Genomic DNA, 23,856 nt, shown 5'->3' with positions numbered 1-23,856 from the left:
GGTCAGATAGACACATTGAGTAAGCGTGTGTAAGAAACTTGGTGTTCACTCAGGACGTCTCTGTTCCTCACCCACGCAGCCGGGCATCTCCACCCCCAGATGGAAGTTAATGGTCATCTGGGCCTTCCCCACCCTGAAAGGCTGCTCCTGCCACAGAGGCTAGTCTCCCAAATGGCTGCTCCTCCAATTAAGATGTCCTCTCTGGGCAGACAGCAGGATATTCACTAGAGGGTGAGTGAACATATGGGAATTGAAAGGCGAATCCATGGTGCCCCCAAAGGCTCTAGCTGGTTAGAGTTCAGAACTGGGTGAAAGACTTTCATCCACGCTGAAAATAAAGATGGTTCAGTCTCCTCTTAATGCCTGGCTAGCTATCACCATGTGGTCAGCAACAGTTTCCCCTTTCATATCTACATTTTAAAAGCACCTTGTCACTCTTCTGACACTTTAAGTTCAACACCCTGTGAATGACTGCTATTTCCATTTTGTAATGGAGGACTCTGAGGCCCACTGAGGGGAAGTCTCTGATGCTCTAAGCTGTGCTGTTTCCTTTTTGACAGTGCAGCTGACTTAAACAACCTCCCACCCGCAAGGGATTTCTCTTCCTCTTTCCTTTTCCAGAAAGCAAACTCAAAGTCCATAAGCCCCCACAGCCCAGAGCCCCCAGGGATGGCTATATTAAGAGTCCCTACCTTCACCTCCACTCCCAAGCCCAGGATCATGTTAGTCCCACTTCCTCCATGCAGCCAGCCCTGTCCCATCTATAGAGTTTCTCTAGCCCGAGGAGAAAGATTCTTAGAACAGAGAACAGTGCCCAACACCCATTCCCTCAGATGAGTCAGATCCAGAGCAGCATGGTGGCTAACTCATTACCCTATGTGTGCCACGCCCACACTGGGCACAGAGTTAATGGAGAAGAGCCAGGCATTGTCCCGCTGAACCCCCATTGTGATGATAGTGGAAGTTAATGATAGATGGTGCTTGATCCAGCTATCAAGTGAGTGGGGACAAAGCCATAGAAAATTACCCTTAAGGACACTTGTCATTTCTGTCATTGTGACAGAAATGAACCAGGGACCCAAAGTGAGACAGACTGTGAAGTCACCTCCTCACCCCTACCAGTAGATGTCTCGAGGCTTTTTTAAAATACCTTTATTTTTATGTGGTGCTGAGGATCCAAACCAGGGCCTCACACATGCTAGGCAAGCATTCTACCACTGAGTCAGAACCTCAGCCTGATTTGAGGTTTTTCTGTAATGAGATTTTATGTGTGGATCGAACCCAGGGGCACTTAACCACTAAGCTACATCTCTAGTCCTTTTATTTAAAAAAAAAATTTGAGACAGATCTCACTCAATTGCTAAGGATCTAAGTTAATGAGACTAGCCTCAAACTTGAGATCCTCCTGTTGATTCAGCTTCCCCGAGTCACTGGAATTAGAGGCATGTGCCTCCCTGCCTGGTGATTCAGAGGCTTTTAAAGTATAAAATTTGAAGATAAAAAGCAAATTCACTCTATTCCCCAATCCATTAGCTTGGACTTGCCTACAGTGGGTCAAAGTCCTGTCCTAAGTCATTCTCACAGCTTTGGGCAGCCAAATATTTCACGAGTAGTCTAATGCCCAGTTTATTCACTTGTTTTCAGAGCTGTGTGGAGCCCTGTAGTAATCCCATCCTCTCTCTTCAAAAGTAGTGTGAGTGTTCCCTTATGCCATCTAGGCTCTTCTGTCTCCCTAGGCTAGGCACCTGTTTTTACCTGGAATCCAAGCCTGCCTTTTTTGGTTTGTTTCCTCATTTTGCTGAAGCATATCCTTCAATAAATTTCCAAGAAAGAATGACCTGGAGGTAATTTCTTGGGTTCTTGCTGGTCTCAAAGGGTTGTAATTCTGTCCTTGTTTTTTCTTTCCCTGTCCCCACCCTACCCCAGATACTGGGGATGGAACCTAAGTGCACTCTACTTCTAAGCTACACCCACAGCCCATTTTATTTTGTTTTGGTGCTGGGAATCAAACCCAGAGGTTCTTTACCACGGAGCTAAATCCCCAGCCCTTTTTATTTTTTGAGACAGGGTCTTGCTAAATTGCTGGAATGGGAGAAGGGGTCTCCCTGAATTTGAAGAGGCTGGCCTCTTCAATCTTAGCCTCCAGAGTCACTGACATTATAGGCATGCACCAGCACACGCCACCCTACCTCTGCTTTTGACTACTGTACTGTTTGGAATCCTACTTCTATTAATTGTCTTTTGGTTGCCACTGCTGATGCTGAAATCCAGTATCTTTCTCATTCTTTAGATTGGCTTGTTGCCGGGTTTCTGTTCTCGAGACTAAAAGGCTCAGGGATCACTCCAGTTAAACTGGGCTAATTGGGCTGCACAAAACAAGAGACACAAATACCTTTTTCTTTGGGGTCGCTATGATGGCTCCTCTGACCTTAAGGGTCCGCAGAAAGAGAGAGAGCGAGAGCACGTGCTGACCCCTTTTATTGAGAAGCTATTCAAATGAGGCAAGGGGTCAGTTTCAGGGGGCTGAGTGTATCTTCATGATGTCCAATGTCAGCAGGTTGACTGACACCTGGGTAGGCCAAACCCAAGGGCACAGTAAGAGGAGGGGACACACACAAGGCACTTCCATGGCAGAGTCTATCCTAAACAGGGCAAGGGGTTATATTACAATGGGGCCCTAGCAAGACACACCCATGAACCCAAGAAGGGTGGGGAAAGCTCTGCCACATTTCTGTGACTGAGTGTCTCAGCACCCAGCTGGGGAGTGTGACTCAGTCACGTGCAAGGTTGGTCTCCAACAGCCTGTGTTTGCCCCTTTCTCTTTCCAGAAGCTTCCAGGAAGCTTTTTTTTTTTTTCTATTCGGTATCTAAAATGGATGAGATCCTTTAGGATGAATTTATCTTCATTCCTGATCTAGGCTCTCCCAGGGCAATATAAACTCCTCACTCTCACCGACACATTTCTCCCAATTGCTCCAATGAACCCAAGTCCGCCCCCTTCTGGCCAGAGGCTTCTCCCCAGCTAACATAAAAGTAGCTTTTATTTAGTTCCATATCTGTTCTTTAATAAGATTTATTTTAGATTTAATTTTTTAAAATATTTTATTATTTTTTAGATGTAGATGGACACAACACAATGCCTTTATTTTTATGTGGTGCTGAGGATCGAACCCAGGTCCCACCCTTGCTAGGCGAGCGCTCTAGGGCTGAGCCACAATCCCAGCCCCAGATTTAATTTTTTTAACTTAATATTTTTATATGACTATATTTTATTATTTTCACAAAGTATAAAAATATTTATTTAGCAGCAAGTCGTCCCCACAACTCATTCCTCTTCCCAGAGACCTCTATTATGACTAAATTTATTGGGGGATCCTTCCAGAGATGTCAAAGAATTCTGTGCAAATTTAAGTGAAAAGTGTGTATGTATAAAATCTCTCCTCCCCTCACACAAATGGGTACATTTTGACAAACTCATACATGCAAGGAATTTTTCCAATCCCAATGCCCCTTTCCTTTCCCTCCTTCCTTCCTTCCTCTACTCTGATTTTCCTTTCGCTTACTTATTTTTGGTACCAGGGATTAACTCAGGGGCACTCAATCACTGAGCCACATCCCCAGTCCTATTTTGTATTTTAGTTAGAGACAGGGTCTCTCTGAGTTGCTTAGCGACTGGCTTAGAGCTCATGATCCTCCTGCCTCAGCCTCTGAGCTACTGGGATTACAGGTGTGCACCACTACGCCCAGCTTTCATTTATTTATTTTTGATTGATACTTTCTACGTATAAAGAAATTCCCTTGGTATATTTATATGTGCATATAAAATGATTTTGTTAAATTAATTCTATGTTTCCTCTCCTTTTCCATTCTTCCTCCCTCCTTCTTGTTCTTCTTCTTCTACTCCATTGATCTTCCCTATTCCTCTATGATGTATGAACCCCCACCACCTTCTTTCCCTTATTTTGCTCTAGTTTCCACATAAAACATTTGACCCTTGGTTCTGGCTTATTTCACTTAGCATAATGTCCTCCATCTGCAGTTTTTTTATTACTTATTTTTTGACTGGGGACTGAACCCAGAGGTGCTTCACCACTGAGCTACATCCCCAACCCCCCTTTTTTTTAGAATTTTTAAAGTACTTTTTAAAAAATGTGGTGCTGAGAATCGAACTCAGTACCTCATATGTGCTAGACAAGCACTCTATCACTGAGCTACAACCCCAAACCTCCCCAGCCCCTTTAAAAATATATATATATTTATTTATTTTAGTTTTCGGCGGACACAACATCTTTGTATGTGGTGCTGAGGATCGAACCCGGGCCGCACGCATACTAGGCTAGCACGCTACCGCTTGAGCCACATCCCCAGCCCCCCAGCCCTTTTATAACAGGATTTCACTAAGTTGCTTAGGTCCTCATTATATTGCTGAGGCTAGGATTATAGGTAAACATCATTGCATGCAACTTATTACTTTAAAAAAAGAGAGAGAGAATTTTTTAATATTTATTTTTTAGTTTTCGGTGGACACAACATCTTTATTTTAGTTTTATGTGGTGCTGAGGATCGAACCCAGGGCCCCGCGCATGCCAGGTGAGCGCGTTACCGCTTGAGCCACATCCCCAGCCCTACTTATTACTTAAAAAAAAAAAAAAAAAAAACTTAACTCTTTGATCCACCTAAAAAAAAAACTGTTATAATAATTTCAATAGCTAAATGTCTGTGAGAAACATCAGAAGGATAGGGGCAACCAGTCTGCCCCTGACTCATTTGAATACATATGTAGGCAGCTTTCTCATCTTTTTGCCTGAAACCAGATCTCAGCAGGAGGTGGAATCTGCTTTGGTACTCTGCTGGCCTTGGGGGTCCTTGCCCACATCCCAGATCTTAAGCTGAGCAGGAAGGGCTCAAACCCCCAATATCCCAGAAGATTCCTTTCATACATGATCACTGAAGTGTGAGAGATGGATGGAGGGAACAAAGGTCACTGCTTAACAGGATTTCCCCCCCTTTGTTCAACTTCTCCAGTAAAGGAATCTAAGGTTCTTGAGCACACTCACTGCCTTATGACCAAACAAAGACATTTCTCCAACCTGAAAGTCTTCATCTGTATGATGGAGACAATAACATTTATCTCAGGGGCTGTCAACAGGATTAAATAAATGTGTGATACAAAGACTATCAGATTCCAGGCAGGCCACACATCCATCATCATGTCTCAGCGACCCCCACCCAAAAAAGGAGGCTTCTTTTCCAATCTTCCCTTTCAAGAAATCCCTGAAGAGAGTCTGACTGGATAGGCTGGGGTCATACGGTCACCCCTGACTCAATAACAGGAGTCTGGAAAATACAAAATGCTGGTTGGCTGGTAGCAGCAGTCAGTTCTGATGCCCGGAAGGAAAGGCTGCTAGGTTGGAAGTTCCTCAGACTCACTAGGTTCCTTTCATCTCTGGGCCTTTGCACGTGCAGCTCCCTCTTCAAAGAAAACTTTTCGCTCTGCTCTGCTGGGTCACCACATTCTCTCCTTCAGGATTCTACCAAATTTTTGCTTCCTTCCAACGGCATCTCACATTCTCTGGGTAGGGCTCTCGCCACCACAGATCCACAGATCCTGTTCATCTGCTGGTTGCCTGGTAGAAGGTGGGTCTGGGCTCCCACCGTAAGGCCCAGGCCTGTGCCCTAATGTGCTTAATGCTCCGCGAAACGCGCTCAGGAAACGTCCCCGGGCTATAGGATCCCCGCACAATCACGCACGCGCTTACTTACCTTCTGACCCCTTTTCCGGTCACAAACTGGGTAAGTGCGGAACTGTCCCTATTTACAAACCTACACAGACACGGGCGGACAGTCTTTCCCACTTGCACACACGGATTCGCCCCACCCACGGATTACCGGATTCAGGCGCACCGACGCCCTCGCACCCCCCGGGCAGACGCAGGCCCCTTTCCCGGCCACAGACCCGCGCACAAAACCGGTCAGACAGCTTGACAACCCTGTGGACCAAGGGCCACGCTGCGCGCACGCGCGGCCCTGAGTCCCCGCCCTCCCGGCCTCGCCCGTCGGGGGCGGGGCGCCGCTGGGGGCGGGTCCTGCGGCACCGCCCGGGAAGCTGCGCGAGGTTCGGCGGCTGCCACCACATCCTCCTCCTTTGGGTCCAGGCAAGAGGAGCCTGGTCAGGGCCAAGCGAAGGGCTCCGACGGCGCGGGCGAGCGGAACGCCGAGCCATGACGCACCAGACGGGCATCCACGGTGAGGGCGGTTGGCGGACGGGCAGAGGTTCCCAGAGGCTCTGCTCTGGGCTGCGCCCCCTTTCCGGCTGTCGGTCCCTTCCTCCCCCTAGCATCAGCAGGGGGAAGCTTCCTGTTCTGCTTTGTAGCCGCCGGTCGCTTGGGATGGGCACATCTGGGGGAGTACAGACTTGCTGTGCATAGCTGAGAGTGGGTACACATGCACCCACACAGCTGGGATGGAAATACCTACGAACCCCTTGGGGGTAGATGTTCCTGTGTGTGCGGGTCTGTGTATTTTTGTTCCTTTCTTGGGGTGGGTGTACCCGGATGTGCACATCTGGCGGAGTATACACGCATGTGCACATGTCCTCTGTATACAGTTCCATGCGTACCCATCTGGATGTGACTTGCTTGTACACATCTAAGATCATTCATGTACATGCCCTAGTAGCTGTTTGGACACTGTAGGTAGCATGGGACCATCTTAGACATCACTGTTTCTTGACAGTGTGCACATGTGTGTGGGTGTCTGTGTGTGTGTGCACAATTGGTACGCATCTCGGTGTGCATTTGTTACCATGGTTGCATGCAGGGGATGTGTCTCATGACTTGTATGGGTTTGTGAATGTGTGTGAGGAAGGGGTCTTGACCTTTACTCCTCTCAGGATCCTCACACTCCTGCAGGCTAAGCTGGGGAAAACCTTTGACAGGGCCCTCTAAGTGGCCTGGGGAGAGTTGTCAGTCTGACCTTGACCTCTGACCTCCCTCCCATTTTCCTGGTGATCTCTTTAGTCTGCCCCAGCCAGGGTTGGAAAGTCCCAGCTCCAAGCTGGAGGGAGAGAAGAAGGTCCAGATGGGTAGATTTGTAGGGGAGGTCCTGGCCCTAGAGAAACCAGGCCAGCTCCCATCCCCATCTTCATGGCCAGGAAGCATCTATGGCCTAGAGTATCACACATAAAACCCCTCCTACAGGGGCCCAGTTTCCTCCTTGGACAGGCTGGGAGAGAAGTAATGGCTGGAAGCCAAATACCCTGACCCTCCAGGCCTCAGTGTCCCATCTGCCACTGGCCTGGGAGGGCTGCCTGGCCTGTAGTGAGGGCTCAGGCTGCTTGCCTAGACAGCTTGGTGGTTTTGGCCACCTGCCACTCCTGCCACCACACCATGATCCCCTGCCCAGGGCTACCACCTTGAAACTGCCTGAGTCCTGGCTTGTGGCTTGTGGTTGTGGCCACTTGGTGGCTGAACTGCCCAGAAAGGGTTTCCCTGGCCCTACTCCCATTTTCTCCCCACTGCACCCCCCCCCCCCCCGCCCCGTAGGACCCAAGAATACAAGGGCCTGAGTCAGGGCCAGCCTCCTGACAGGTGGGCCAGCCTATCTCCAGGAGGCGCTGGAGGGGTGGCATCATGAGTCAGCCCCACAGAGGGATCTACCTCCTGGCCTGCCCCTTCCTTCCCCTTTGCCTGGTCATAGCTGCAGCCACCTCACGTCCCCTGTTGACAGCTCCTGTGGCCAGGGATCTGCCTCATTCCTTCACTTCCTGTACAGTGACACAGGGTTGCTTAGGGGATATTGGGGACTACGCTGCCCCCAGCCCTCCTTCTACCTGTGAATAGCCCTCCTTCCTATTTTAGGCATGGAGAGGTAGCAGGAGAGAATACCCTGGAGTACCTGCCCGGTCATGGGCCATAGATGTAGGTATGCTGACCTCAGATCCTGGCAAGTAGAGGGACTGTAACCTGAGGCTCATTGGAGTTGGGAGGGTGGGCAAGGGGCGGGGGGTCATGAATCTTTGATGAGAAAGGTTCAGATATCCCAGGCCTGGCTTCTGGATTATTGATGGCAGCTGGGGAGGGATTGGGGTGGGGTAGGAAAGGATGTCTTCCCGTGCTAGGGTGTCAGTTTGCCCTAGTAACACTAGAAGGGGCTTGTCAACCTCTCTGAAGAGGAGCTTCTTGGTCACCCTCCCAAGGTCTGAGCAGGTAGAAGGAGCAGCTATCTTATAGTAATAAAATTTTTTTTTGGGGGGGGGTTTGTTTGTTTTTTAAGCACCAGGGGCACTTAACCACTGACCCATATCCCCAGCTTTTATTAATTGATTGATTGATTGATTGATTAATATTTTGAGACAAAATCCTTTTAAATTGCTTAGGGCCTTGCTGAGTTGTTGAGACTGGCATTGAACTTGCAATCCTCCTGCCCCAGCCTCTGGAGCCACTGGGTAAAAGTTGTTATTAAAAGAGGCCCCATTCCTGAGCACTTCGTCCCGTTTACTCCTCATTATAGTCTCTGGAGCTTGGGGGTATTATCTCCGTTTTACAGATGAGGTTGAGTTTCAGAGAAGTCAGAGGTCACACAGCTAAGGAAGAATGGAGCCCTAACACTAGGCTTGAAGTTTCAGGAAACTACTGTTTGCTGCTGTTGCGAAGTCCTGTCCTGACCCAAAGAGGCTGTACCCTCTTGCATGCAGTTCAACGCCACGAGGCTGTGAGCCCCAGAGCCTGCTGGGCTCAGTTGAGCTTCTGCTTACCCCGTGACACAAGGTCACTGGGGAAGATGGGGGCACCTGAGGCCATGACCAGTTTGTTTTCTTAAAGCCCCCGCCTCCTGCTGCCCCTGAGCTGCCCAATCCAGGCCCTATAAATATTCTCTTACCTCAACCCTCCAGCTGTGTTCCTGTGGGAATTCTTCTGACCCCTGGGCAGCCTCAAGGTCGTGCTGGCTTAGCCCTGCTCACTCAGATATCCAAGCAGAGCCCTTCCCCACTTGGACCATAGTGTTCCCATTCGCTACTACTAGTGGTTCTGAGATTACCCATGGTTCCCTAGCTCTGACCATGATCCATACCTCTGCACTTGGTTCCTTCCTTGGTCACTGGCTGTCACCTTCCAGCTCTGCAGCCTAAGATCCAAAATGGAATTACTTTCCTGGGAGCCACTCCTCCTCCAGGAAGCCTTCCCTACTGTCTCAGAGGAGAGCTTGGTGTCCCTGGTGGAGCTGTGCCAGGCAGGGAATGAGTTCTCAGGGCCTCCTCAGCATGAGGCAGCCTGGCTGGGGGGCTGGAGCTGCATGTGCATGCATCTGTGAAAAGATGTCTCTGTGTTTCTGTGTGTGCTTTGTAATCCTCTTGCCTGCACACTGTCTTAGCCAAACTCTGAAGGTGCCTGCCTACGTGTGTGTTAGAAAGCTAGGAATTATATCTGAGTGCATGTTCTCATGTCTAAATATGTATATCCATTTACGTTTGACCAGTTGAGCATGTGTTCACATACAATGGTATTTGCATTTATGTCCCTCTCTGCATTATATGTATCTTTTATATTCACATATGCTCGATTTAGTGAGTTGGCACATGTGATGTTTGTGTGTGTGTGTGTGTGAATGGACATAATGGTGGCATTTGTGTATTCTTTGTGGATTCCACAGTGCTGAGTGTGTTTCAGGCCATCCCACTGCTGGGCCGTCATGGGAGCAGAAGACAGGTGGGGTCATTAATTCTGGCTGGACTAGAATCTGCCCCATCTTCGGGTGGGCTGTCCCGCCCCTGCTTGCCCCTCCCCATCACCAGAGCAATCCCAGCCAGCAGGCCACCCGCCTGCCACTTCTGCTGGCTAAATTTGGGAGCTTGTGTTCAGTGGCCATCTCAGGTTCCCAGTCACATGGCGAGGCCGTATTTAACCTGGTTCCCAACTCAGCCACCAGATCCCGCAGGACAGAGCAGGCCCCAAACTTGTCCCTGTCCACTCTGCCTACTCATCCCCCACTATGTTTCTTGTTCTTGTAGCCACTGAGGAATTAAAGGAATTCTTTGCCAAGGCGCGGGCTGGCTCCATTCGGCTCATCAAAGTTGTCATTGAGGACGGTGAGTGCCCCCCATGAGCTAGGGCATATGTTGGAGGCTGGACCTAATTGCTTCTGGAGGGCGTATTGGCCTCTGGGCCCCTCAGGATCTCAGTTTCCCTGTCTGGAAGTGGGGATAAGGCCACTCACAAAAAGAAGCCTCAGAGAGGAGCACAAGGTAGACATGGTTATCACCCCTATTATGCTAGCCCCTATCCTGGAGTCCTCTGTGGTCTCCCCAGAGGCTGTGTGGGTATTGAGATGGGCCTAGTCCAAGTGCTGGGCTGAGCAGGCAGGGGTCAGGGGATGAGAGAGTCCAAGGACTGCTGCATATGGCTAGTGCTACCCACTTTCATCTGTTCGTGGTCGGCAGGCCTGTTCTGGCTTGGCTGTTGCCGAGGAGAGACCTAAGAGACGCCGAGGCTCTTCCTTTGGGAAGAACCCTCAAAATGGGGAGAAGGGACGTGGGTACAGCCCATTCTGAGGGCAGGAGGGGGGATATTCCATGCTTGGCAAGGCCTCAACATGGACCCGGAACTAAATTGGGGTGTTGGAAGTAAGAGACTCCTCTCTTCTTCTCTCTGTGCCAAGGGACTGTCCCAGTCTGTAAGGGGAACAGACTGGGTATGGGCTGGATCTCTAGGGGTCCTTGCAGACCTTCTCAGTAACCTGTTCTACTGCCTTTTAGGGGCTTCCCAAACAGGTTTGTTGCTCAGCTCACTTTAGTAGGCACTGTCCAGACCCAGAGTTGACCCCAGGCTTTAGGGCCATGACCATGACTGTGCTGGGCTTTGTTCAGAGTCCCCATATTTCCTCAGAGACTGGATAGGAGTCATGAGGTAGCTCATGAGTGAAGGACTGGGCAGTAGGCCACAGCCTCCCACCCTTAAAGAGGTAGCTGTACTCATTGGCCGCAGTCCTCAGACACAACTTAAGATCTTAAGCAGGAAGAATCTCTAGGTGGGCTCTCCAGGTTTTTTGTTTGTTTGTTTGTTTGTTTGGGTTTTGGTACTGGGGAGTGAATCCAAGGGCGCTTAACCACTGAGCCACATCCCTAGCCCTTTTTTGTATTTTATTTAGCGATAGGGTCTCACTGAGTTACTTAGGGCCTCGCTAAATTGCTGAAGTTGGCTTTGAACTCTTGATCCTCCTGCCTCAGCCTCCTGAGCCGCTGGGATTATAGGCATGCGCCACCATGCCCAGCTTATTCCAGTTTTGTATTACAGTTTTAGGAGTACCTGAGAGTGCCCAGAAGTGTCCACACTCCAACTGAGGTGGCTGGAGCTCCTGATTTTTCTAGAGAAGGTCTGACTTTTACTTTTTATGTGAGATTCTTGGTTGGAAAACATGAACAGCAATGTTGACAATGCTTCTGCAACCCATTCAGCCTGTGACTGCTAGCTGTCAACCCTGATCCCATACGACTTCTGTGTGGGCAGGTGAGGAAGCTGGCATGTTGGAGTTTCCAGGCAGATGGATCCCTTATCCCACTAGGTGGACATTGTGGTGGGGTGCCAGATCCCCTGGTCAAGCTTAGATTGCCCCTTTGTCCTAGTTCTTCCTCCAACCTACAGCTGTGTGTGCCGGGAAGGTATTTGTGAGATACCAGCCCACAGGGTAGACTGATGCCCCCTTCAGCCAGGGGGTGACAGGCCTGATGAGCCCAGGCATGAAGAACTTGACTGCTGTTGGGTTTGTGACTTGGAGGAGAGGGAGCTACAGCTGGGGTGGTGGCAGAATACCTGTTTACAGAGTCTGGCATGAGTCGTGCCTTCTTCCTCTCCAGAATTTTTTTTTTTTTTAATATTTTGGTTTTAGTTGTAGTTGGATACAATTCCTTCCTTCCTTCCTTCCTTCCTTCCTTCCTTCCTTCCTTCCTTCCTTCATTTATTTTGTTTGTTTGTTTTTATGTGGTGGTGGGGATCAAACCCAGCAACTCACACAAGCTAGGTGAGTGCTCTACCGCTGAGCCACAACCCCAGCCCCTCTCCAGATGTTTTTGTCCCTGCAGATCTTTATGGTCTGGAACTGTGACATCACCTCTTCCAGCACATTTGTCCCAGGAGGGGTGTGCCAAGTTTCTGTTGTAACCCTGGGCTTAGGGAGGAGGGAGCAGGAGGTGCATGGAGGGGTTCCTACACTGAGCAGCGTGCCTTGCCTGTAGTGTGGGATCAGAGTGATTACCCACACGTGTGGGTGTTGCGAAGGAGCCATGTGATTGCTAGTTGTGGACACATGGCTGTGTTTTCATGTGGTTTGTGTTGGGTGATTTGTAGGGGATTGGAGGGTAGAGAGAGCAGCCTCTGGGTAGTAGCTTTTGTCCTTGTTCGTTCACTCACTGATCAGGTAACATAATTTCATACTTTGAAGATTTGGGGGCTCTAAGAAAAGTGGGGTGGAGTAGCCAGCAGGTCTGAGCTAGCTCAGAAAGCCACATCCAGAGGACATTCCACAGGCAGAGGTGAGGTGGGAGATGGCTAGCTACTCCGGCTCACCCGGCCTCTGCCCCCAGAGCAGCTCGTGTTGGGTGCCTCTCAAGAGCCAGTGGGTCGCTGGGACCAGGACTACGACAGGGCTGTGCTTCCACTGCTGGATTCCCAGCAGCCCTGCTACCTGCTCTTCCGCCTCGACTCACAGAATGCTCAGGGATTCGAATGGCTCTTTCTTGCCTGGTCACCTGATAATTCTCCGGTGAGTCCCAGGGACCCCTGTTTAGCCCCAGGCTCAGGGCCAATGGGGGAATGGGGAGGGCAGCTGAGACTGAGCAGGATAATGAAGCCCTGTCCCAGGGATCCTAGAGAATGCATGTCAGGTCCTGTCCCAGAGATTGACAGGACAGGGCCCTGTGCTTGAACCCTGGGGACTCAGAGGCCTGTGAGTGGCATCAGCTTGACCCCTGGAGGCTGAGGTTGAGCTAGGCCAGAGCTCCCTCTGCTGGCAGGAGCCACCATTGCACCCCCACCTTCGTGCTGCCCCCTGCTGGATGTGCTCACTGGATGAGTTGAAAAGGTCCCCTTCTAGAGCCTCCTGCCTGCTCCTGGAGAGGCAGACCTGCCCACAGGGATCTCACAGTTTGGCCTCCACCCTTCAGGTGCGGCTGAAGATGCTCTACGCAGCAACACGGGCCACAGTGAAGAAGGAGTTTGGGGGTGGCCACATCAAGGATGAACTCTTTGGAACAGTGAAGGTAGCCACCCAGGCCAGAATGATGGGGGCTGGGCCTGTGAAGGGCTGCAGAGAAGCCCAGTGCCGGGATGAAATGGGAAGGCTGGGAGTCCAGGAGCTGTAAGCCGAGATGCTCAGCAGGGCTTCCTCCAGCCTGCCTGAGGTGCCCACTTATGCCTCCTAGGATGACCTCTCCTTTGCTGGGTACCAGAAACACCTATCATCCTGTGCTGCACCTGCTCCACTGACCTCAGCTGAGAGAGAGCTCCAGCAGATCCGTATCAACGAGGTGAGTGTGCTGGGTCACATGTGCCTGGAGCCTGTGCTGTTTGGTGGGCTGGGCTGTTCCCCAGGCTGGGCAGGTGGGGGTCTCCTTCACTATTGCCCTTCCCCCCAGGTGAAGACAGAGATCAGTGTGGAAAGCAAGCACCAGACTCTGCAGGGCCTCGCCTTCCCCCTGCAGCCTGAGGCCCAGCGGGCACTTCAGCATCTCAAGCAGAAGATGATCAACTACATCCAGCTGGTGGGTGCATGGTCCTGCCCTGGTACATGCTTGGGGCAGTGTGGCCTACCCCTACTCCTGCTCGTACACATATGGGCATAGAACCCCTGCCCCCACCAGCCCAGGAGTGCCTGAGCTGTTCCACATGCTTGTGGGAACACACTGTCCTCCTTGTCCCTCCCTGTTTCCTGCATTAGAAGTAGCCACCAGGTACACAGAGTTACACTCTTTTTCTTCTGTCCTCTGCCTTCCCACATGGGTGCTGCTGTGAGCTCACTGCTCCCTTTCATCCTCCGCATATGCCCACCCCTGGGTTCACACTGACCCCTAAGCCCCTTCCTGTCCCAGGCTCCTTCTGCAGCCCTCTTGACCACTTGTTTTTCCCAGACAGGGTCATTCTGACCCATTGATTAAGGTGCCCCTTCCAAAATGCTTCCCTCAAGAGGCTCTGCCTCTGAGGACAGGCTGATCTGATGTTGGTGAGCCCATCCACACCACCCCATTCACTGCTGTTTTGGGGAGTGCCACCTTTAGCAACTTTCAAAGGGCACCATTGGGTTTGGGCCCAGGAGTGCCTCTTTGGGATGACCCCCACAGAGGTACAGCTATGAGGAAGAGATCATGAGCAGGCGCCTGCCTGCCAGCAGGGTTCCTCTTGGGTAGATGGTGCCCTCATGTGTCCCCTGGCCCTCCACAGAAGCTGGACCTGGAACGGGAGACCATCGAGCTGGTACACACAGAGCCCACAGATGTGGCCCAGCTACCCTCACGAGTGCCCCGAGATGCTGCCCGCTACCACTTCTTCCTCTATAAGCATACCCATGAGGGTGACCACCTTGAGTCTGTGGGTGAGTGGTTACTGCAAAGGCCCTGCTGTGTGCTGGGTAGGGTAGCACCGAACTGCTGCTGGGTGGACCTGCTGTAGGGGCGGAGGTCTGCAGGTTGCTCAGCCTGCATGGAATCACCTCCCTGTCCTTCTCCAGTGTTCATCTACTCCATGCCGGGGTATAAGTGCAGCATCAAAGAGCGCATGCTGTACTCCAGCTGCAAAAGCCGCCTCCTTGACTCTGTCGAGCAGGACTTCCAGCTGGAGATCGCCAAGAAGGTGCGTGGCTATCCCCATAGACCTGTCACCCCGCTTTCCACATGGGCATTAGAGTCTTGAGTCAGGAGCATGGCAGGACTTGTCACTACCGTGGATGGATGGGAACCTGAGGCTCAGGGCAGGCTGCACTGCCCAAGGCTGCCCAGATGACAGATGGCACAGACAAACCCAAGCCCTGGCCACCAGGACAACTTTCCCTGGTTCTGGGGGGAGAGAGAAAGGGGGTGACCCAGGTAAGCAGAGTAGCAGGCTCCAGGGTCTGAGTTCCAGTGGGTGGCATTCCCAGTGGGGATCTACAAGGAGACCCCAGGCCTGAGGCAAGAGATCAAAAGGATGCCCAGGAGTGGAAGTCACCAAGGGTGATGTGTGTCAGAGTCATTGGACTGACTGTGGCCTTGTCCTACACAGATTGAGATTGGCGACGGGGCAGAGCTGACAGCTGAGTTCCTCTATGACGAGGTGCACCCCAAGCAACATGCCTTCAAGCAGGCATTCGCCAAGCCCAAGGGCCCTGGGGGCAAGCGGGGCCACAAGCGACTCATCAGGGGCCCTGGCGAGAATGGGGACGACAGCTAGGTGGCTGGACCAGAGCCAGGCCAGCGAGTGAGCTGTGGGGCTGCCTACCTCACCACTCCCTGCACCTCCCTCTTTCTCACTCTGGCTCCAGGGAAGTGCTTCCTGTGGGTCAGGCAGGCTGGTGGCTGAACACACTTACAAGCTTCTGAGGGTCACTGGGTTGGCATTTTGTGACCCTTCCCCATTGCTGACCCTGTCTCTCATCTGTGTGCCCAGGGCATCTGGGGGCCCTGCCTGGCTGGCTCAAGGGGGCTGGGCGAAGGATCTGTCATGAACCTGGCCTCCAGGGGATCTGAGACTGGGGTCCCAGCACAGCCCAGAAGCCTTTGACCACAGTGGGTAGGGTTGGTTGGGGCTGGAGCAGGGGTCACTGCAGGATGGGATGGTTGAATGCTGTATTTTCTAAAGAATAAAATATTTTTAAATCAATATCTATGTCTGGTTCTAAGGGAATGCTACTAGCCCTTGGAATTGGGTAGCCCTGTGCAAATAGCCAACTGCCCTCTCACAGGTCAGGAGAGAACGGTTGGTCTGCTACATGGAGCCTCAGTGTTCCTGGCCACCAGGGTGTGGGAGAGGCTGTGTGTGTGAGGGCACAAGTCCTGAGGTTGATGGGATCCCCACCTGAGAGGCAGGCACCTCTCCACCACGACAGGGGGATCTAGGTGTCTTTGTCTCCCGTAGTTGCTATAACAAATCACCACATACTTGGTGGGTTTTCTGCCCCTAAGGGAGGTAGGATGGCTACCAGAGATGGGAGGCTGGCTCCCTGGTCCTAACCAGATGTTTTCATCAGCTTTTGTGTTGCTGTGACAAAATACCCAATAAGAACAACTTCACAGAGGAAGTGTTTATTTTGACTCACAGTTTCAGAGGTCTTGGTTCACAGATGACTGACTTCGTTGCTCCGGGTCAGCGATGAAGCAGAACATCATGGGGGAAGGACCTTACAGAGGACAGTTGTTCAGCTCACAGCTCAGTTGGGTTGGGAAGCAGAGAGAAGAAAATGGAAGTGGCCGCAAGGAAGATGCACTCTTCCAGGTGCAACCTAGTGACTGCCTCCTCTAGCCATGCCCCATCTACCTTTAGTTACCACCCAGTCAGCCTCATTCAAACCAGGACGGGCTCATTAGGTTACAGTGCTCATGATCTACTCACTCCACCTCGGAATATTCCTGCATTAACACAGGAGCTTTTGGAAGATACCTCATGTCCAAGCCATAACCCAGGGATTGTAAAGTCTCTCCTGGACTTGGAGTTCAGCAGGAGCCAGGCCTTTAGCCTGTGTCTCTGAGACATGGATGGAGACTCCTGTCACAAGTGGGGCAGGGCTAGAGAAGTGGCATTGATGACTGTGATTCACCTTTTCCTGACTCAGGGCTGTTTCCCATCCCTGGGGCCTCTTCCCAGCCCCTGCTAAAGCCCCTAGGATTATCTAGGGGACCATATCTAGCTGGGACCATAGCAAGGATCTAGAAGAGGTTTGTTCAGGCCCGTCCCAAACACTGGTGAAGAGAAAGACAGTGCTAACACCCTTAAGCTGCTGAGTCAGCTGGATGACTGGACCTTGGGCCCCACACGCCATGACACCTCCCCAAAGGTGGTTCTGGGAGGAGTGGGAAAGCAGATGTGTAGCCTTGCCTTCCCCAGAAGTAAACCCCATTTGTTTATTCATTCATTCAGAGATATCTTGTCTGTGCCTGCCCAAAGCTGAGTGCAGGGGATCTATCGCTTCAGCAGACATTGAGCGTTTACTGTCTACCAGGCATTCAACTGTGCTGGGGATACAAAAGATCTTTCACTCAAGAAGTGGACATTCCAGCAGGGGAATTAGCCAATATCCACTAAATGGTTGAAAGTTAACAGTAGGGTGTCTCAACAGTTGAAAACACATTAAGCAAAGAGGAAAATCAGGCAGAGGAGCTCAGGAGAGTCAGATCAGGACCGGAAAATTTAGGTCAGAGAATGGGAGGCTGAGGCAGGAGGATCACAAGTTCAGCCAGCCTGGACAATGGAGAGAGACCCTGTTTCAAAATAAATAAATAAAAAGGGCTGGGGATGTGGTTCAGAGGGTAGAGTGCTTGCCCCAGTTTCAATCACCAGTACCAAAAAAAAAAAAAAAAAAAAGGAGAGGGGAATTCTCACAGAGATTTAAAGGAGGTGAAGGGGGGGTGGGCATATGAGAATCTGGGAAAAGAGATTCCAGGCAGGTGGAATAGCACAGTCAAAGGCCTGAGTCAGGAGAGTGCACAAGTGTGTCTGAAGCAACAAGAAGGCCAGTAGGGGTGGAGAGAGATCAGGGAAGGAGTGGAAGGGCAGGTCTCAGAACTTTGGCTACTATATGGACTGTGACATGTACTACTTTGATTCCAGAGACAGCTATGGAGGGAACCTGAGCAAAGGAGGGACCCAACACAACAGGTCTGAACAGGCCGCTCCAGGGGACATGGGGGCTTGAGAGCAGGGGCAGGGCAGCCAGATGGAGAGACGCTAGGGATGCAGATAGGCAGGTGGGTGTGAGGTGGTGGGTAGCGGGCAGATTCTGAAGGTGAGCCAGTAGGACTTGAGAAGGGCTCCCAGGGTCCTATGAGGACTTGAGCCGGACAAGTCTGAGTTCTGACCTGGGTCAGAGGCGGCATGGGAAGGAGTGAGAGAGCAGAGGATCACCTAGGGTCCCAGCTGGGCCAGCAATGCAGCCAGCCTCAGGACCCCCGGGAGGACTGCTGTGGTCTCTGTTCTGATGGGGCATCAAGGGAGTAGGAAATGCAGGATGTCCCAAGGCTGTGGTAAGGGCTTCCTCTGGGCATGAGAGGCCCCTCAGAGCTCTCTAGGTGGGGGCAGGTGGGGTCCTGAGTATCAACGGGGTCAGGGTCTTAAGGCATGAGGATGAGAGGACCTGGCATGGAGCTACCTTAAATTCTGATCTCTCACTGACCTTAGGCTGGGCTTTGAGCTTCATTCCTCCCAGGATCAACCACAGGACAGATGTGAGGCCAGTGTGGGATATAGGCAATCTGAGAGGGGAGTGGAAAGAGGAAGGGGTGAGATTCTGTCTGCCACCTGACTATGCAAATGGACTCTGACTCATTACACACCATCTGCCCTCCCCAAGCTGGGGGTAAGGAGGGGAGCTACTAGGCTGTAGTGAAATTCTCACTTCCTCTCCTTTCCGTACCCTAAGTGTGAGAAGCACCCTCATCTGCAGTTACTTCCCAGTCAGCCGGCCAGACCCTCTGGAGAAGCTCTCACTCTCCAACATGGTAGGACAACAGTTCTTAGGTCTGGGGGAGGTAGATGGGCGGAGAAGGGGTGAGGAGGGAGGTGTGCTTGTCAGTTGCAGGCAATAGTAAAAGGGACTGTTAGCTCATGGCCCTGGGGACACTCACTGCACCCTGAAAACATCCAAGCAAAAGGTCTTCTCTATGGGGTGGATGAAGAAGCTGATGTTTGGAACCTCAGTCCGTGGTGGGATTGGGGCTGTGTGACACCCAAGGAAGGGCTCTAGCTGATGCTTTGCTTCCTATAGCTCCCTCTGATTTGTTCTGGCCCATAACCCCTAATGGTTGAGGGCTCCCAGGCCAGTGTGGGAGGCAGGCAGAGGGTGGGGGAGCTGGGCTGCTCACCTTGCCAGGGGCCTGTGTGGAAGACAGACTGAGCCAGACAGGGTGTTGAGGGAGAGCTTGGGAGAAGGCTGATGGAGAGGGGATTTCAGGGTGGCTGGAGGGAAGAAAGTGGCTGCCACTTTGTTCAGGAGGAAAGAGCAATGGTTCCCAAAGGGAGGAAGGACAAATGGGTCTTTTGACCACCTCTCCTGACCCTCATGTCTGGCTGGGCTCAGTCATGTAGGAAAGTTCCAAATCTTAGGAATCTAGATTTCAGGCTCAGTCCTGGTTCTAAGTCCACATTCTGAGTCAAAGGCTGAGTTTGAAATCAAATTAAGGTTCCCTATGAGCCTTAGAGGGTGAGAAGGGGGTTCAACAGCCAGGGAGGAGCCTCACTGGGAAGGCTTGGAGAGAGGGGAATTGGAAGTTCTGCTCCAAGACCTTATGAAGTGGAATGGGTGGAGGTGGAGCTAGGGCTGGACACTTATGTAGTCCCTGGTCCCCCACAGGGTCCCTGCCCCAGGGTCCTGCACCCCCTGTCTCTCTTGGTGCAGGCTGCAATGCTGGCTGTGGCCTTGGCCCTGGGTGCTCTGCCTGCCTTCCTGCCCTGTGAGTTCCAGCAGGGTAGTCTGGTGAACTGCAACTGGCTGTTCCTGAAGTCCGTGCCCCGCTTCTCTGCAGCAGCACCCCGTGGTAATGTCACCAGCCTTTCCTTGATCTCCAACCGCATTCACCACCTCCATAACTTTGACCTTGCCCACCTGCCTAACCTGCGGCGTCTCAACCTCAAGTGGAATTGCCCCCCGATCAGCTTCAGCCCCATGCACTTTCCCTGCCACATGACCATCGAGTCCCAAACCTTCCTGCATGCGACCAAACTGGAAGACCTGAACCTGAGCTACAACAGCATCACCACTGTGCCCGCCCTGCCCAAATCCCTAGTAAACCTGACCCTCAGCCACACCAACATTCTGACACTAGACCATACTAGCTTTGCTGGCCTGCATGCCCTGCGCTTTCTATACATGGATGGCAACTGCTACTACAGTAACCCATGCAGCGGAGCAGTGGAGGTGGCTCCAGATGCATTTCTTAGCCTGCGCAAACTCACCCACCTGTCGCTTAAGTATAACAATCTCACAGCAGTCCCCCGCAACCTGCCTCCCAGTCTGGAGTACCTGCTGCTATCCTACAACCACATTGTCAAACTGACAAGTGGGGACCTGGCCAATCTGACTGCCCTTCAAGTGCTTGATGTAGGCGGGAACTGCCGCCGCTGTGACCATGCCCGCAACCCCTGTGTGGAGTGCCCTAACGACTCTCTCCAACTGGATCCTGACACCTTCAGCAAACTAAGTCACCTTGAAGGCCTGGTGTTGAAGGACAGTTCTCTCCACACACTTGATAGTTCATTGTTCCAAGGTCTCAGAAACCTCACTGTGTTAGACCTGAGTGAAAACTTTCTCTACGAATGCATCACCAATACCTCGGCCTTCCGGAACCTGACACAGTTGAGCAAGCTCAACCTGTCCTTCAATTACTGCAAGAGGGTGTCCTTTGCCCACCTGCATCTGGAAGACTCCTTTGAGAACCTGATCTCACTGCAGGAGCTGAACATGAACGGCATCTTCTTCCGATCACTCAATGAGAACACACTTAAGCCGCTGACCCATCTGCCCCTTCTCCACACTCTGCATCTACAAATGAACTTCATCAACCAGGCCCAGCTCAGCATCTTCGGGGCCTTCCCTGGCCTGCACTTTGTCGATCTTTCAAACAACCGCATTAGTGGAGCTTCAAAGCTGACAATCACCACTGGGGAGGCAAATGATTGGAAGCAAGTCCAAATGTGGTCTAGGGATCTCGCTCCAGCCCCACTGGACAGCTCCAGCTCTGAAGATTTCATGCCTAGTTGCAGGTCCCTCAAATTCATTTTGGACCTGTCTAGGAACAACCTGGTGACAATCCAGCCAGAGATGTTTTCCAACCTCTCACACCTCCAGTGCCTCATCCTGAGCCACAATAACATTGACCAGGCAGTCAATGGCTCAGAGTTCCGGCTGCTGACTAGTCTTCAGGTGCTGGATCTTTCCCATAACAAACTGGACCTGTACCATGGGCGCTCGTTCACAGAGCTGCCGAACCTGAAGGCTCTGGATCTCAGCTACAACAGCCAGGCCTTCAGCATGCAGGGTGTAGGCCACAACCTTAGCTTTGTGGCCCAGCTGCACACCCTGCAATTCCTCAGCCTGGCACACAATAACATCCACAGTCGGGTGTCACAGAAGCTCAGCAGCACCTCACTGCAGGCCCTGGACTTCAGTGGCAACGCTGTGAGCCATATGTGGGGTGAGGGAGACCTCTATCTCCACTTCTTCCAAGGTCTGAGAGGCTTGCTTCGGCTGGACCTGTCCCAGAATCTCCTGCATACCCTCTTGCCCCGCTACCTGGACAACCTCCCCAAGAGTCTGCAGCTGCTGCGTCTCAGTCACAATTATCTGGCCTTCTTCAACTGGAGCTGCCTGGCCCTCCTGCCCAATCTGAAAGCCCTGGACCTGGCAGGAAACCAGCTGAAGGCCCTGAGCAATGGCAGCCTGCCCAATGGAACACAGCTCCAGAGGCTAGACCTCAGCAGCAACAGGATAAGCTCTGTGGACCCAGGCTTCTTTGCCCTGGCAGTGGAGCTGAAAGAGGTCAACCTCAGCCACAATGCCCTCAAGACGATTGAGTCTTCCTGGTTTGGGCCACTGACCTATTCCCTGAAAACATTAGATGTGAGTGCCAACCCTTTGCACTGCGCCTGTGGGGCGGCCTTCGTGGACTTCCTGCTGGAGGTACAGAACGCTGTGCCAGGTCTGCCCAACCTTGTGAAGTGTGGCAGCCCGGGACAGCTGCAGGGAAAGAGCATCTTCGCGCAGGACCTGCGCCTCTGTTTGGATGACAGGCTCTCCTGGACTTGCTTCGGCTTCTCGCTGCTGGCTGTGGCTCTGGGTCTGACTGTGCCTGTGCTACAGCACCTCTGTGGCTGGGACCTCTGGTACTGCTTCCACCTGGGCCTGGCCTGGCTTCCCCTGCGGCGCGGCACCCGCGCCCTGCCCTACGATGCCTTCGTGGTCTTCGACAAGGCGCAGAACGCGGTGGCTGACTGGGTGTACAATGAGCTGCGGGTGAGGCTAGAGGAGCGTCGCGGACGCCGCGCGCTCCGTCTTTGCCTGGAGGAGCGGGATTGGCTGCCGGGCAAATCACTCTTCGAGAACCTGTGGGCCTCCGTCTATGGCAGCCGAAAGACTCTCTTTGTGCTGGACCACACGGATCGGGTCAGTGGCCTCTTGCGCACCAGCTTCCTGCTAGCCCAGCAGCGCCTCCTGGAGGACCGCAAGGATATCGTGGTGTTGGTGATCCTGCGCCCGGACGCCCGCCGCTCCCGCTACGTGCGGCTGCGCCAGCGCCTCTGCCGCCAGAGCGTCCTCTTTTGGCCCCACCAGCCCAGTGGTCAGGGCAGCTTCTGGGCCCAGTTGAGCACGGCCCTGACCAGGGACAACCGCCATTTCTATAACCGGAATTTCTGCCAGGGACCCACTGCCGAATAGCGTGGAGCTTCAGTGGGGTGGGGCCTCACCTCTAGACCTCGCTGCCCGGGAAGCCCAAGCTGCCTCTCTGGGCACCTCCACTGCTTTGCTCCCCACCCGCACGTGAGACCCAGGGCAGGCAATCAATATGCTACCAAGCAGAGTGATCTAGCCCGTACCTGTAATCCCAGCTCCGCGGAGGGTTGAGGCAGGAGGATTGCAAGTTGAGGCCAACCTGAGCAGCATAGTGAGACCTTGTCTCAAAAAAAAAAAAAAAAAAGCAAATAAATATAATTTTAAAAAGAAACGGGGGTGGGGTGTAGTTCATCCCCGGTAGAGCACTCCCGGGTTCAATCACCAGTACTGCAAAAAGCAACCAATTAATAATAAATAGTATAAATAAATAAATGCAACAAATAAATTTAAAAATAAAATGCATGCATGCATATTACTAAACAGCTAACCCTGAGCTTCCCAGAGGTGTGGGTGGGAGAAAAGAAAGGAAAATTCTGTAGGACTCTATAAAGTGAATAGGGAAAAGAGGCACTTTGGAGAAAAGAGAAAAACAGGGACCCATAGGACTAAGGTTGGCTGCTAAGGGCAATTTTGTTCATGGGCATCTTTTTAGGGGAGTCTGAAGATATTCGGCGAATGTGGTCTTGGACCTTCACGGAGAGCAAGGGAAGGATTTCTGCCCTTTTCAACCCTTCCCTCAATGCCCTGCCTGACCCATTCCAGGCAGAGCCAGGAACCTTTTGCTAGGCTTGGGTCAGCACCCGTCTTGGGTATTAATCTCGGGTATTTGCCTCTCTCCCCTACTAGACTGAAAATGGTTTGAGGGCAAAGAACCTGCAAGTCTGGTATATTTCTGTCTCTCAGCAAAGTCCTGCTGAGAGGCCAGCTCAGGAGATGTTCATTCCAAAGTTTTTAGTAAATAATGGATTTATGGTCAGTTCAGCTGGTGATTGCGCCATCTAGTGGCCATGCCTATGCTGGCTTCAAAGACATAACAGCAAAATTTTTGTGACTTGGGTACAGGTGCTCAGGCCTTGGTGTTCCCTGCTATTCACTCAAATCAAACACAGAGGAGGATATTTTATTTATGGGTTGGGAGCCTTGTGTGGGCTCTGACGTGTCCTACTTCCTGAGCCTTCCTGGGACAGGGAGAAAATAAAAGCAGTCATTTCCCCCAGCCAGGGTGGAGTCTTGGGGAAGTCCCCTACTGAGTAGTTCCGAGATTCTTCTGGGCACAGGCAGAAGCAGGAGCAGGAG

General features: G+C 52.1%; 2 protein-coding genes across 2 annotated transcripts; both read left to right on the top strand.

The window, feature by feature from the left end:
• Positions 1-6,105: 6,105 nt before the first annotated feature.
• On the top strand, positions 6,106-15,842 carry TWF2 (twinfilin actin binding protein 2). The gene is made up of 9 exons (XM_081301184.1): positions 6,106-6,246; positions 10,010-10,087; positions 12,578-12,756; positions 13,157-13,252; positions 13,415-13,519; positions 13,628-13,753; positions 14,430-14,580; positions 14,716-14,837; positions 15,246-15,842. The coding sequence occupies exons 1-9, from the start codon at positions 6,222-6,224 to the stop codon at positions 15,411-15,413; spliced, it is 1,050 nt and encodes a 349-aa protein (XP_081157310.1). The 5' UTR covers positions 6,106-6,221; the 3' UTR covers positions 15,414-15,842.
• A 2,042-nt stretch (positions 15,843-17,884) lies between these two features.
• On the top strand, positions 17,885-22,843 carry TLR9 (toll like receptor 9). Its single transcript, XM_081302036.1, has 2 exons — positions 17,885-18,673; positions 19,525-22,843. Exons 1-2 carry the CDS (start codon positions 18,671-18,673, stop codon positions 22,603-22,605), a joined length of 3,084 nt encoding a protein of 1,027 aa, XP_081158162.1. The 5' UTR covers positions 17,885-18,670; the 3' UTR covers positions 22,606-22,843.
• Positions 22,844-23,856: the final 1,013 nt, after the last annotated feature.

Source organism: Spermophilus citellus (assembly GCF_964194105.1).
Source record: "Spermophilus citellus genome assembly, chromosome: 7".
Lineage (NCBI taxonomy): Eukaryota > Metazoa > Chordata > Mammalia > Rodentia > Sciuridae > Spermophilus > Spermophilus citellus.
This window is presented reverse-complemented; position numbering and strand designations above follow the sequence as displayed.